The 15,077-nt window shown below is 30.5% G+C and overlaps 3 protein-coding genes across 4 annotated transcripts; all 3 read left to right on the forward strand.

Moving 5' to 3' along the window:
• Positions 1–670: 670 nt before the first annotated feature.
• LOC106402015 (50S ribosomal protein HLL, mitochondrial-like) lies at positions 671–1,931 on the forward strand. Of its 2 annotated transcripts, none has more exons than XM_013842645.3 (3): positions 671–907; positions 1,209–1,285; positions 1,362–1,931. In XM_013842645.3, exons 1-3 carry the CDS (start codon positions 874–876, stop codon positions 1,830–1,832), a joined length of 582 nt encoding a protein of 193 aa, XP_013698099.2. In that variant the 5' UTR covers positions 671–873; the 3' UTR covers positions 1,833–1,931. The 2 variants fall into 2 exon arrangements, with proteins under 2 accessions (XP_013698099.2, XP_013698100.2); XM_013842646.3 differs by having other exon boundaries at positions 1,365–1,931.
• Positions 1,932–6,702: 4,771 nt separating this feature from the next.
• On the forward strand, positions 6,703–7,536 carry LOC106398199 (NDR1/HIN1-like protein 6). The gene has a single exon (XM_013838789.1). It carries the CDS (start codon positions 6,703–6,705, stop codon positions 7,534–7,536), a length of 834 nt encoding a protein of 277 aa, XP_013694243.1.
• A 4,530-nt stretch (positions 7,537–12,066) lies between these two features.
• LOC106398198 (E3 ubiquitin-protein ligase RSL1-like) lies at positions 12,067–14,854 on the forward strand. The gene is made up of 3 exons (XM_022701992.2): positions 12,067–13,484; positions 13,600–14,339; positions 14,461–14,854. The coding sequence occupies exons 1-3, from the start codon at positions 13,188–13,190 to the stop codon at positions 14,606–14,608; spliced, it is 1,185 nt and encodes a 394-aa protein (XP_022557713.2). The 5' UTR covers positions 12,067–13,187; the 3' UTR covers positions 14,609–14,854.
• The last annotated feature ends 223 nt before the right edge of the window (positions 14,855–15,077 follow it).

The following is a 15,077-nucleotide window of genomic DNA, read 5'->3' on the forward strand; positions in this document are numbered from 1 at the left end:
TGAATAAAACACCGCATTGTTTGTCTGTTTGATGTACACTTTCAGCTGTAGTTTTATTCTATTTGACTCAATTAACTCGTAATAGCTGGTCCACATAATTTGGATTAAAGTCTTATCAGTTCGAGGCCATTTGGATATGTCTACTAAGTGTTGAGGTTTTCTATGACTACAAGATAAATATATGACTACAACATAAATAATACCGTCCGGGATTTAAATAACGCATTCATTCTCGCCCTGGCTCACACTGAAAGGCAATATAACTCTACCACACATAAGTATCTGTTTGTTTCTAAAAAATCAAAGTACAAAGAAATATGCTGAAAACATAGAAATTATAATATTGATCGCCAGTCGTGTAAACCATATAAAATAGTATCAATTTAAAATATAACATATAAGTATTTTTACCCTTGTAGGATCATTTCTAGATGGATTTGGATGTCTATGTAGACAATAATATCTTCCACGTCAATAGTAAGATGAATATGTCTAAGATGCATCTGTACTTATCTTGTAAGATTTTATATGTTTTTACAAAAGATTCTTGAATCGAAATTTCAGTTTCAGGAAGCATTGCCTTTTAGAAACAAATCTCAGAGAAACAATTTCCATAATCTCTATTTCAGAAATTAGAGTAAAGAGTAAATTAAAAATGAAAACAACCTGAGCGCCAGGATTCAAACCTGGACAGGCAAAGCCCACTTAATTTCTAGGCAAGCCCATTAACCACTACGACACTTTCACAATTACGCACAAGCCTACCTGTGATCGTTGCGACGAGAGAACCCTAGAATTACGGTGCTCGTTGCAGTAGTAGAGCACAATTGTGTGTACACACACTCTTAGATTGAAACCTCTCTAGTTGCAGAAATGGCGGCAGCTTTAGCTTCCAGACTCACCAAAGGTAAAAAAGACGTACTCACCTCTTTCGTTTTTTTAACAGACCAACGCGTTAATTCGATAATTGTTTTTTAATTATTATTTTTTTTCTCGTAAAGTTGACTTCTTCCAAGAAAAACAAAATCTACAGTTTATAGTTCATTAGATCTTCTGAGTTTGGTCGGCACAATAAAAAATCAGATCTTTTAGAACATATGTTGTTTGTCGGTTTCAGAAAAAACAATCTCTGAGAACTTAAAACATCAAAGAGTCGAACTTTTTGCTGAACATGTTGTCTTGATATGATTGATCCACAATGTGAACAGGACGTTCACTGCTTGGAGGTCTCACCAATGCTTTCTCTGGTTTGATGAGTTCATCGAACGGAAGCATCCTTTCTCAGGTCAATATATATTTTGAATAATGAGAGAAACCCCGTGAATTGTGTGTCCACTGATGATTGATTTCCAATTTGGCAGCAGCAACAAAGGACGTTCATTCAAATGGGAACGACTCTCAAAGTCGTGGATAACTCTGGTGGAAAAGAGGTGATGTGCATTCAATCTCTAAGGGGAAAGAAAGGAGCAAGACTTGGTGATATCGTCATCGGTTCAGTGAAAGAGGCTGCACAAAAAAAAGATGTAAAGAAAGGGAAAGATGACATACAAAAGGGTAAAGTGAAGAAAGGGAACGTCGTGTACGGTGTGGTTGTTCGTGCTGCTATGCAGAAGGGGCGTGTTGATGGAAGCCAAGTCAGGTTCGATGACAACGCCATCGTAATTTTGGGCATTAAGGAGAAAAAGAAAGATGAAAATGGTAAGGAAAAAAAGAAAAAGCATGCGGGTGGTTTTCACCAACCGCTTGGTACCCGAGTGTTTGGTCCTGTCCCGCACGAGATGCGCCTCAAGAAGCAGCTCAAGATCCTTTCTCTGGCTCAGCATCTTGTTTGAGACTCTACGCACCACCTATTATTATCTCTTTTATATTATGCGACTGTAATCCATCCATCAGATAGACTTCTGTTTTATTAATTAAACTATTTGACAATTTTTTTAGTCCCCAACTTTTAATGTCTTTCATGCAATTAGTTATCACTCTATTCCCTAGTTAAAAAAGAAACATTATGAAAATGGAGAGAAGACTTCTAAATGTTACCAGAACCACCCTCTCTAAAGTCTAAACCCCATTGTTTATGTTTTATAAATCAGTTTATATAGCAACATCCCTTATTAAACAGTTTGATATCAATATTACTTTTTGTGCAAGAGAACAAAAGACATTAATTGCTCTATTTCAGGATGTATTAAGGTTAATGTGACATAAATTCCAGTTATATTTTCCGTTAGACTTTCAAATTATACCTCTCTCGATTTTAACTTCATTTTCATCTCGTAAGATTTTTGTCTAAGTTCTTCCATATCCCACTGTATCCAATATTTTTTTCCCCTCAGTCAAAATAGCTTGCTCCAAATTCTCTTTGCTTCTCTGCTTAGTGGTTTCAAGTTCCCCTTCTAAATCAGCTCAAACCTGACCAGTAAGAACTATTGGACCAAATAATTGGATAGCCAAATGGGCTTATGAGATATTTAGTAATATTACAAATTTACAATGGAAGTTGGAGAACTTTTCAACTCGTATAATTATACACAAGACAATATTGAGTTTAAGTGACCAAGCTCCCCACACCCGCGCTGCTGACTTGGCTTGGGCTCGGGGGCTTCAGAGGATTCAGAGGATGTAGGATATTTCTTAGACCAAATTATTTTTAGGTTTTTGGCCAAAGAATAAAACGAGATAAAACATGAAAGATCTTGTGAAGGAAGTCTTTTTTAACGCTCAACTCCCCAAATTTCAGCCAGATTTTTGCTAACATGCTTACATGCAGCGTCTGTTAAGAATATGTAAATTTTTCATCTCCTTTTTAAACAAGTCGTCTCTCATTCATTCGATATGTTTTCACATCAAAAATTCAAAATAAAATTCCTCAAAAGTAACCAGTTAGACCATCTCTAATAAGATTCTATTTTTTCCTCTATAATTTACATCAAAATAAAGTAACTCTATTATAGTATAACTTTTACTCCAATAGTATCACTCTATTATAGAGTGAAATATAAAGGAATGACACTTTTCCACTCCAAATATAGAGTAAAATATGACATTCCTCTATATTTAACTATTTTGGTGTATTTGGACTGCAAGAAACCAATTGGTTTTTGAGAACAGAACACTCAATCCTGATGAGATTATCTGCAACGCTCTGCGACTCGCACGAGAATGATAAGAGGCGCAACCGAGAGGGCAACAATCACCGCATTCACTGGACATCAATTGCACCAGGACAAAAAATAATACATCGACTGGCCTTAATACTCTGTATACGGATGCGGCGTGGAGACTCCAGGACAAAACTGCAGGATGTGGTTGGGTCCTTCACAACCCACGCCTGGAAGAGACAAGGCAGGGCACTTCGACGGAGCGTTTTGTGGCGTCACCACTGATGGCCGAGGCACTAGCTGTACGGGAAGCCCTGTTACAGGCCAAGGCTCTTCATCTCACCAATATATTCCTTAAGTCGGATAACCAGGTGCTTATCAAAGCACTATCCTCGAAACAACATCCGGTGGAGCTGTACGGAATCAACTTGGATATCGGGAATCTATCCCTATCTTTTACGGCTATTTCTTTTGCTCATGTACCTAGGAGCTTGAACTCTACTGCAGATGCCTTGGCAAAATCTGCTCTGTACTCTTTGAACTCTTAGCTTCTGCTTATGTTTTCTTAATGAAATAGTTGGTTGATCAAAAAAAAAAGGGTAAGGAAATTTCCAACCCCATTCTATTTTTCACTCTAAAATAGAGTTTACAGTAAAAATGATTCAATGATACTATATTTCTCACTCTATAATAGAGGAAAAAATAGGTTTACTCCAAATATAAAGTACTTGTTTTTTTTTGTTTATCACTCTATTTTATATTCTAAAATAGAGTATCATTGGAGCAAACTCAAACTCTATTATAGAGTTACTTTATTTTAGAGTAAAAAATAGAGTAAGCCATTGGAGATGGTTTAACACCATTACTCTTTTAGTCTCGTTACGCTTAATAATCAAAATCAGCGGAAGCCAACTCTTGGAAATCTCAGGTTTACACTACTAGATCAAATTCATACGTAAACCTTTCCCTTTCTAGTTGTGAATTCCGTATTTTTTTTAAAAAAAAGTGCATAATATTGGCTCCTTCCTGCATATCAATACAAGACCGAGTAGGCGGGTCGAGGTCCTACGAGGTACCCACTACTCGGAGTACCCTCCCAAAAGGAAAAAGTCGATCTTTTTCAAGCTATCGAATCAGCAAGGGTTTTTGAATAGTCAAGGCTACTCGATACAGGATGGCTGGCATTCATCAGTACGTAGATCCGCCGTAGGGGTTGGTTAAGCCTTAACCTTTCTGTTCTGGGAGGTTTACAAGTAGTGAATGAGATTGCATTGGATCGGACAACTTTTAGGCGCTACGAGGGCTTTCAACCTTTGATGGAGCAAAAGTTACACTATAATAGAGTTATTCTATTTTCAGTGTAAATTATAGAGGAAAAAATAGAGTTTGATTGGAGATGCTAGGCCTGGGCATTTCGGGTATCGGTTCGGTTCGGTTCGGGTATTTCGGGTTTTGGGTAGTTTGGATAGGGGCTAGAGGATCCATTTTGTACTCGACCTATTTTCGGTTCGGTTCGGATAGTAAATGTAGGAACCGGAAAATATCCGAAAAAAGTTCGGTTCTCATTTGGATCCGGTTCGGGTTTGGATAGTTCGGGTAGATTGGATAATTTGGATAAAATATCGGTTATTTAGGGCAAAATATCAAATAATTAGGATGATTTAGATAAAAAAATTGGATATTTTGGATTACGTTGGATATTTCGGATAAAACTATCCTGACAGTTTTGGATACTTTTGGGTAGTTTCGATACTTTATAATAATTTAGTTATCCTCAACTATTTTCAGATACTTTTAATAAAATTTTTAATTAAAAATATATATTTAGTGATGTTATATATATATATATATATATAATTAATATTTTTATATATTCGGGTACCCGTTTGGTTCTCGGTTCGGTTCCGGTTCAGTTCGGTTATTTCGGATATAAAAATATAGGAACCGTTCGGGTATTTGAGGGTGTTGGTCAGGTTCCGGTTTCGGGTATTTCGGTTTGGTTCCGGTTCGGTTCTTCGGTTTCAGTTATTTTGCCCAGGCCTAGGAGATGCCCTTAGTCAAGAGTCATTTGTAGATTATTAGTTTGTAAAGATTGTTCATGAGTGGCGCATGAATGATTAATCTTGGTTTTTTCATGGTGATCGTTTCCTTTTTATTTATTGTAATTATAAATCACATAAATAATAAAAGAAATGTTAAGTTATAGGTTTTATAACAAGATGAAATTAAATGTTCTTTTCTTTTTTATTCTAATAAAACAATATCAATAAAAGAAGGAAACATCTTTGAGTTTTAATATACATATATTTAGTATATATATAATAACATATTTTCGAAGAAAAAAAGATATTTCTTTCAAAATATAATATAATATTTTTGCTATGAATACTATTTGTATAATCTGATTATCTAATATCATATTTTTTAGAAAATGAAATATGTTTACATTTTTATTCACATTCATGCATGACTTTAAAATAAGATTAAGGGTCATGTTTGCTTATGCAATACTGTACCATTTATCACTTTAGGTTTTCCAATATTCTCTTTGAAATTAACATATATCAAAAATATAAAAAAATATATAAAAATAAGAATAAAACTAAATGCAATAAAATAGTTATTTTAAATCTAGTTAGATAAAAAAAAAGTTATTTCAGGGGAATACATTTTTTTTTTGACTAAAGATTTCAGGGGAATACATGAAACTCGACATTCCCAAATAATGAGTAGTTGAAGTCATCCAAATTCTTATACTAAAAACAGGTGTAAGCAACAACTTATTATTTAATGAGCATTCTTTTTTTTTTTGTAAGGCAATTTAATGAGCATTCTTCTATGTAATATTCATACATACTATAAATTACGAACTACTTAAAATTAATGAATAACTGAAAACGATATATTAACAAATTATTAATATTTAACTTTTCTCAATATTTGTATATGTGCATTAATTTCGAAAAGATTATCATTTATGTTCACTCATTCAACTTTGAATTAATAAACACTTTTTAATTTATTTCCCAAACTAACAAATAGCTTAGTATACATAAGTTTATGAAAATATATTATAAATCTAAAATAATTAAAAATACTAAATGCAACTAAATCATACAACAAATATAATTCAATTGAGAAGAATAAAATGTAATTCAATATTTTCTCAAAACAAGTGGATCATTCAGATTTTTTATAAGCAAAATCACATTTTATCTTAAAAAAGTTTATTTTTCATAAATATAAATGATAAAAGACTTGAAATTTATAAAACAAACCAATTATTATAATTTCTATATACTGTGAACATTTATATCTATGCATAAGAATAAGAATGAGAGAATGGCTTAATTATTTTCTAGAAAAGGTTTTAAAATGCATAGGCCCTAATTATATATATATTTTGGTTCTTTTTGGTCTAGGAAAAAAATTAGTAGTATAATACTAAAAAAATCATCAAATATTGTAATAAATCGCTGGATCTAGATTTCATCATCTTCCAGATCTAACCGTCACCAGAAATTTAAAAGGAAACAACAAAAAAAAAGGAAAAGGGAGAGAATAAAACTAACAAAATGAGCATCTGAGCAAAACATACAAACACATGGCACCAAACGATAACCATTTCCCATCTTCAAAGCCATCGTCCACCGCTACTCCTCCGCCGATCCCAAATGGATCAACAACAAACTCTAAACCCAATCCCCTTCCGCCACGTCAGCCTATCCGTCAACAGCTCTACTCCGACCACCGTAACCAGCAACAACAACGACGACGGTGGCAGCGGCCAAGCAACCGCCGGATCTGCTGCTGCTGCTGCTTCTGGTCGATCCTAATCCTCCTCATCACCATCCTCGTCGCTTCTCTGCTCGCAATCGGGCTCTACGTCGTCTACCAGCCTCGCCCGCCGTCGTTCACCGTCGCGTCGCTCCGAATCCACCGCTTCAATCTCACCGCATCCCCCGATTCCTCCGCCGCGCACCTCTCCTCCCTGTTCAACTTGACACTGATCACCAAAAACCCTAACTCTCAGTTCGTCTTCGATTACGAGCCGTTGTTAGTCTCCGTCGTGACTGATCCGGATGCGATCTTCCTCGGGAACGGCACGATTCCGGCTTTCTCGAGCGGAGAGAGGAATCTGACTTCGTTCAGAGGAGTCGCGGTGGCGTCGACGGAGGCTCGCGAGCTTGATTTCGGCGATGGCTTGGGATTGAAATCGGATTTGAAGCGGAGGAGTGGATTGGATCTGAAGATACTGATGGACACGAAGGTGGAGATTAGAATGGGGAAATTGAAAAGCAAGAGAGTCGGGATTAGGGTTTCTTGCGGTGAGATTAGAGGGAGCTTGCCTAAAGGTAAAGCCGTCTCGATGGCTTCCACTGATAAATCCAAGTGTAAGGTTGATCTCAGGATCAAGATCTGGAATTGGACATTTTAATTTTTCATTATATACTTTCTATTTTTTTTTTTTTAGTATACAAAAGTTTTACGGAGGAAAAAAATCGGAATTCTTCATTTGATGTGTATTGTTGTTGTTGTATACTTGAGAGTATGATAGAGTTCTTCTGTTGTATTGTGGATGAAAGTTCACAGTTTGATGATGTAACGTGAAAGGTTCTCTTTTTTTTTATATTGTATAATGAAAACGTCATTCTTGGTTCCCCCGTCGATCATCCAAGTACAGTTCAGTGCAGTTGTTTTTTTCTTTTCTTTCTTGTGCATTCTCTACGTTTTATTGTTATTAGACTAGGGATTAATCCGGACTACATCCGGAATTTTTATTTTTTTTCTAATTTAAGTTGTTAAATTATTTATATTTAGGTTATGATATATATTTATATAAATGTTAAAATGCATGTCATAATTCAACTTTATTTTTAAATTTTAACACGTTAAATTAACATATTTCTATTTAAATATTTTTTTTGTAATTTTGTTGGCTATCTAGTTATCATATTTAGCAAAACTATTTATTGAGTGTTGCAATAAATGTTTTAGATATTTAATTAAACTGCAGAGTATTTTCGGATCGACCACATGCTCAACAATTGATCGATCCGTAAAAAGATGGTCGATCTCCTTGGCCAGGTAAGTACAATTTTAGCAAAAATATCTTTGATTTTAAAATATTAAGTATATAACTATTCTTTTGAATATTAATTTTTTGAATTGTATTTTTGATTAAATTATTGTATTATAATGTTTATGTAAATATTTTTTGTGATGTTTGAAATTGTGCTGTTAGTATACTTAACCTAGAAGATATTGACGTTTAACAATTTATTTTTTTCTGGAAATAGAAAATAATGATATATCAAAACGTATCTAATACTTGTTAAATGATAGTATAATGTAAATTACATCCATTATTTGAAAATAACCATTTGTTGTTTTTATTTTTTTTTAAATCATAAATTATTTTTATTTAAAAACATTATTCATATATAATATAATAGTTTAAGTTTGGAAGATTAATCTATATATATAAATTATGTATATTTTTTAAAAAATAATTTAAGATATTATATATTGAGTAACTGAATAAAAGCTGAATTTCTTATCTTGAAAATGAAATATTTATATTTTTATCTTCATGTTATACTCACCAATCCAGCATTGATATTTATAACTCAGTATATTTTTTAAAAAACTTAGTTTTAAGTAATAAACAAATTTAATAAATTAAATTCATCACCTATAATGTTCTGTAAACTATATTTGAAAACTCTCTAAAATTATATTTTAAGCATAATATTACGATTATTTAATTTAAGTTATTTTAAGCATAATATATGCTAAATCAACTTAAATTATATTTACAATAGGACCATCCTAAACCGGTTAATATACCAAAAACAATACTAAACCAACATGAACCAATACCTGATTCGACGAGGAAAGAAGTGTTCGGGATAAACGGTTGAATGGTTATTAACTGTAATAGTTTGATCATGAAAGAGTTAGTATGAATATTAACAATAAAATTATGGATTAGATTAATTTAAATTTGTAAGAATACCTTTGAGTCTATGAAAAGCAATTTAATTCCAATGAATAAGTTTGGCTTTTGGAAGTTGCGGGTCCCAACAATGAATCCACCTAACAAAAAGTTCGTTGTTATAAAAAATCTCCTTCAAGTTCATTAAAGGTTTTTGGGACGGCAAGAGTTGATGGTGGAACCATTTTTTTGCTCGAGTGCTTTGAAGTTTTCCTTAATAGGTGTGAGGTTGATGTTGATGGAATAATGAATTTTATAGGGACTTTCTTGATGTAAAACTATACATTTTTATTTTTTTTTGTTTAATGTGGTATTTCCATTTTTGTATAATTTACTACCATTTTAAGATAGATGTTTAAATCTTAATGTACTTTTTCTATTTTTAAAAATGTTTATTTCCATTTCTTATATTTTTTATTTACGTAATATCTATATTTATATTTTATATTTTAAAATAGATATTTAAATCTTAGTGTACTTTTTCCATTTTTTTTAAATTGTGTATTTACTTATATTATATATTTTAAATTTTAAGATAGATGTTTAATGCTTAATGAACTTTTTCCATTTTTTTAAAAATAATTGTGTATTTACTTATTATTATATACATAATTCATATATTATATATTTACATTATTTACTTATTATTTATTTTCCTGTATATGTATTTTCATTTCTTTCACTTTTTATTTACTTAATATCTCTATTTTATATTTTAAGATAGATGTTTAAATCTTAATGTACATTTTCCATTTTCTTTAAATTGTATATTTCCATTTGTTATACTTTCTATTTACGTAATATCTATATTTTAATTTTTAAGATATATTTTTAAATCTTAATGTAATTTTCAATTTTTAAATTGCATACTTACTTATATTATATATTTACTTACTATTTATTTTTCTTTATATTGTGTATTTCTATTTTTTATACTTTCTATTTACCAATAATTTTATATTTTAAGATAGATTTACATTTTAAGATAGATGTTTAAATACTAATGTACTTTTTCTATTTTTTTAAATTGTGTATTTTCTTTTCTTATACTTTCTATTTGCGTAATATCTATATTTTACATTTTAAGATAGATGTTTAAATATTAATATACTTTTTCCATTGTTTTTAAGTTGTGTATTTCTTTTTCTTATACTTTCTATTTACTTAATATCTATATTTACATTTTAAGATAGATGTTTAATATTTAATGTACTCTTTCCATATTTTAAAAATTGTGCACTTACTTATTATTGTATATATAATTCATATATTTATATATTTATAATATTTACTTATTATTTAATTTTCTATATATTTAGTATTTCTCTTTCTTATACTTTATATTTAGTTAATATCTATATTTTATATTTTAAGATAGATGTTTAAATCTTAATGTTTTTTTCCATTTTTAATTTTAATGTAAAACGGCAATGTTTATTTGAAGAACTTGGACAAATAGTCAAATAGTTATATTTATGTTTTTTTTTTCTTTTTTTTTATAAAATGGTAGTGTTACATTATGGGGATAACCCATTTTTTTTAGTGAAAAATGGTAATTTTACATATGTTTAATGTAGTTTTTCCATTTTTTTTATGTTGTATGTTTACATATTTTTGTTCTTTTTAAATATAAAATGGTAATCTTACATATGTTTAAGGTAGTATTTCCATTTTTTAAGTTGTATGTTTACATATTATTTATTATTTTCGAAATTATATATAATGTTTTTTTTTACAAAATAGTAATGTTACATTATGGAGATAAACCGTCTTTTTTTTTAGTGAAAAATAGTAATCTTACATATGTTTAATGTAGTTTTTCCATTTTTATGTTGTATGTTTACATATTTTTTTTTAAAATAAAAATGTAAAATGGTAATCTTACATATGTTTAATGTAGTATTTCCATTTTTTATGTTGTATATTTACATATATTTATTATTTTCGAAATTATATATAATGTTTTTTGTATTTTTTATAAAACGGTAATGTTACATTATGGAGATAAGCTATCTTTTTTTTTAAGTGAAAATGGTAATTTTACATATGTTTAATGTAGTTTTTCAATTTTTTATGTTGTATGTTTACATATTATTTATAATTTTCGAAAATTAGTAATATTAAAATGTAAAACTATATTTTATGCCACGTGTCATCTTTCGGGAGAAGTTTTTTTGCTGATGTGGACGCTCTATGGTAAATGGTAATTTTAAGTGGTAATTTTAAGTGAAAAATGGTAATTTTAAGTGAAAAATGGTAATTTTACATATGTTTAATGTAGTTTTTCCATTTTTTATGCTGTATGTTTACATATTATTTATAATTTTCAAAAATTAGTAATATTAAAATGTAAAACTATATTTTATGCCACGTGTCATCTTTCGGAAGAAGTTTTTTTGCTGATGTGGACGCTCTATGGAGCCTCAAAAGGTCTTTTTTATTAGTAAGGATTATATATAATGTTTTTTTTACAAAATAGTAATGTTATATTATGGAGATAAGCCGTCTTGTTTTTAGTGAAAAATGGTAATCTTACATATGTTTAATGTAGTTTTTCCATTTTTTATGTTGTATGTTTACATATTATTTTTTAAAAATAAAAATGTAAAATGGTAATCTTACATATGTTTAATGTAGTATTTCCATTTTTTGTGTTCTATGTTTACATATATTTATTATTTTCGAAATTATATATAATGTTTTTTGTTTTTTTTTATAAAACGGTAATGTTACATTATGGAGATAAGCTGTTTTTTTTTATGTAGAAAATGGTAATTTTACATATGTTTAATGTAGTTTTTCCATTTTTATGTTGTATGTTTACATATTATTTATAATTTTCGAAAATTAGTAATATTAAAATGAAAAACTATATTTTATGTTACGTGTCATCTTTCGGGAGAATTTTTTTTTGCTGATGTGGACGCTCTACGGAGCCTCAAAAGGTCCCTTTTATTAGTATAGATTCTGGAGCTAGCCGGCGAAATAAATGAAGAAAACTATTATTTAACCAATTGATTAAATAAATAAGTTATAAAATAATTTTATTAGTTAAGAAAAAGTTCCGAGAAATTGATTCCCTAAATTTCACAGAAAGTTTTAGAAAAAACTACATATTTCTAAAAAAAGAAAAAAAAATCAAAATCCATGTTTCATCACAATAACGAACGATAACTGTTTTTTTTACAATTGTTTTTATTTAATGATTTTAATATTGTGAAAAAACTGAATGATAATATTCTGAATCATTAAAGATAATAATTTTCCTAGCATCTAATATGTAATATAAATGCAAAAATACATCATGTTAATAATAATATTTTTAAGTTTCAGTAAAATTAATTTAGTTGATTTAAATTTAACTATTTACAACATCAAAAATACATCTTGATATCGATGATTTGTATAATTTATAGGACTCTGAAATTATTATTTTAATGACTTTATCTTTTATAAACTTAATTTATAAGTCAAATTTGAAATATAATTATATAGATGAAGCATGAAACTAAGAAATAACCAATCAAGATTTTGTAAAACCAAAATCTAGAAATCAAAAACAAAAAGTTAGTTAAAAAAAATCTAAATCTAAAAACCAAAAACTAAAATTTTAAAAACAAAAAACTAATTATTTGACTTAATTCATTATTATTAGAAATTGACTTGGTTTTTCACATAATGACATTAAACTAATCTTAGAAAAAAAATTGGTGAGAACTTTGAAAAAATCGGAAATTATTAATTAATCTAGGATTCTTCATGTCATACTTGGATTTTGTTGTCACATGTTCTCATATTTCTCTTATTGCAGCCTTGAACATATTGAATTGTTGCATTCATTAATTTTATAAATAATCAGGTTTTCTAGATAATGTTTATTAGACCAAAAAAAAACACACGGTTATAAGATAACGATGATCTCAACAAGGAGGAAAATATTTTCCCTTTAAATTCGGGAATCTCGTAAAGTAGAATCGTAATAGGAAAAGTATCCAGATGACATTCTAATCCTAATTATATTGGAACTCTGCTCTATATATATATAAATCAGACCACTAAGAAGAACAAAGTACTCGCAACAGATACAATACATGGAGGAAGATGGCACTTTAGTACGAAAAGATGACCCAAAGTCATCTGAATCCTGCCGTCTTTACTTTAAGGGTTTGATCAAGAAGGAAACAGCTACTGTTTTGGCCGGATATGAAGTTGCCATCTGCGACAAAGACAACAAACTGTTGTGTCAGATGAAGGGATCACTTCATGACTCGGCCACTACAGTTCTGGAGGCTGAGCTTATGGCACTGAGACGAGGACTAATTGAAGCTGTGCGTTTAGGGATCACTCATATCTCAGTCTACTGTGATTATCAAACTATTTTCGAATTGGTTAGTTTTTTTTTTCTTGCCGTGGAAGGTTTCACATGTCTTTACGTCAATATTGTAATATATATTTATTTATTTTCAATATTGTAATATATATGTTTCACGTTGAATGTCTTAGGTCATGGGGAGATCCGTGCCTGAGCAGCAAGATAACATTGCCTTGCTAGTGGGTGATGTGCAACGCATCAGACAGCAATTGACATCTAGTATCCCTGTTCTGGTGACCGAAGACCAAACTAAGTTTGCTTATAAACTTGCAATGGAAACTGTAGTTTCGGAAGTCAGCATTAGTATGCCTTTTGCTCAGAAGATGACTTGCCCTATCTGCTTTGATGATGAGTTGGAAGCTCATCAGATGTTTTCTGTTGCTTTATGTTGCCATCAGTTCTGCTTCGAGTGTGTGAGACGATATATAAACGTGGGACTGATGGAGGGAAGAGCATTGGGATGTCCTCATTTTAAATGCAAGTCTAAGCTTACACTTAGAAGTTGTTACAATCTTCTGACACCTAAACTAAGGGAGATGTGGCAACAAAGGGTCAATGAGGAATCAATTCCCGTTGTGGAGAGAGTTTACTGCCCAAACCCGAGGTGCTCGGCTTTAATGTCGGAAACCGAGCTCTCTAAATCATCTGAGTCGATGAGAAGTTGCATCAAATGCCATCAACCCTTTTGCATCAACTGCAAAGTTGCATGGCATAGTAACTTGTCATGTGAAGATTACAAGAGATTGGGTCCGAATCCTACAGAGAATGATATAAAGCTCAAAGCACTAGCGAATCAGAAAATGTGGCGTCAATGTGGAAGATGCCAACACATGATCGAACGAAATCATGGATGCAGCAATGTAGTTTGCAGGTATCGTCATCGACACTTATATGAATCGCATTCTCTAGCTTTTTATTATAGTTATTATTTTTTTTTGAAAATTTGGAATTCGATTATATTTTGGCGGAAAATTAACACGGTTAATGGATAGATGTGGGTATTCGTTTTGCTACCAATGTGGAGCTCAATGGACTCGAGGAGGTTGCCCTCATCGAAAAAGGACAATTGCGGTGGAGACTTGTGGAGGTTTGATCACTGTTTTACTTGTATTAGGCATTTTACTATTTATACATGGATAGTGTACAACTATTAAAAAAATCACTTTTTACTTAAAAAAATATCATTAAAAATTATTAATTATTCTACAAAATATCGTTTGTTAGTTTTTCATAAATGTAAACATTACATTGAAAATATCATCTATATTAAAATATCAAATTTTTTTTATAAACATGATTTATTTTAAAACTAGTGTCTGATCCCGTAGAATCTTATTTTTTTTATAAATTCAACATATATTTTGAACGTGTATTGAAAATACACTCTGGGTTAAAAATATATTAACTCCACGTATATTGTCATACCAGTTTTATTGGGTGTCAAAAGATACAGAAGAGTGTTAATTTATATTTGCATAAAACATAAATTATGGATAATATATCGAGAAAATCATAACAATTACCTCAATCGCGTCCCAGCAGCACCACTGATATGTCATCTTCACGTTTCTTAACGGAAACATAAGCTGTCTTTCTTTTGTCACATGAC

The sequence above is a fragment of the Brassica napus genome, chromosome C4 (genome assembly GCF_020379485.1).
Source record: "Brassica napus cultivar Da-Ae chromosome C4, Da-Ae, whole genome shotgun sequence".
Classification (NCBI taxonomy): domain Eukaryota; kingdom Viridiplantae; phylum Streptophyta; class Magnoliopsida; order Brassicales; family Brassicaceae; genus Brassica; species Brassica napus.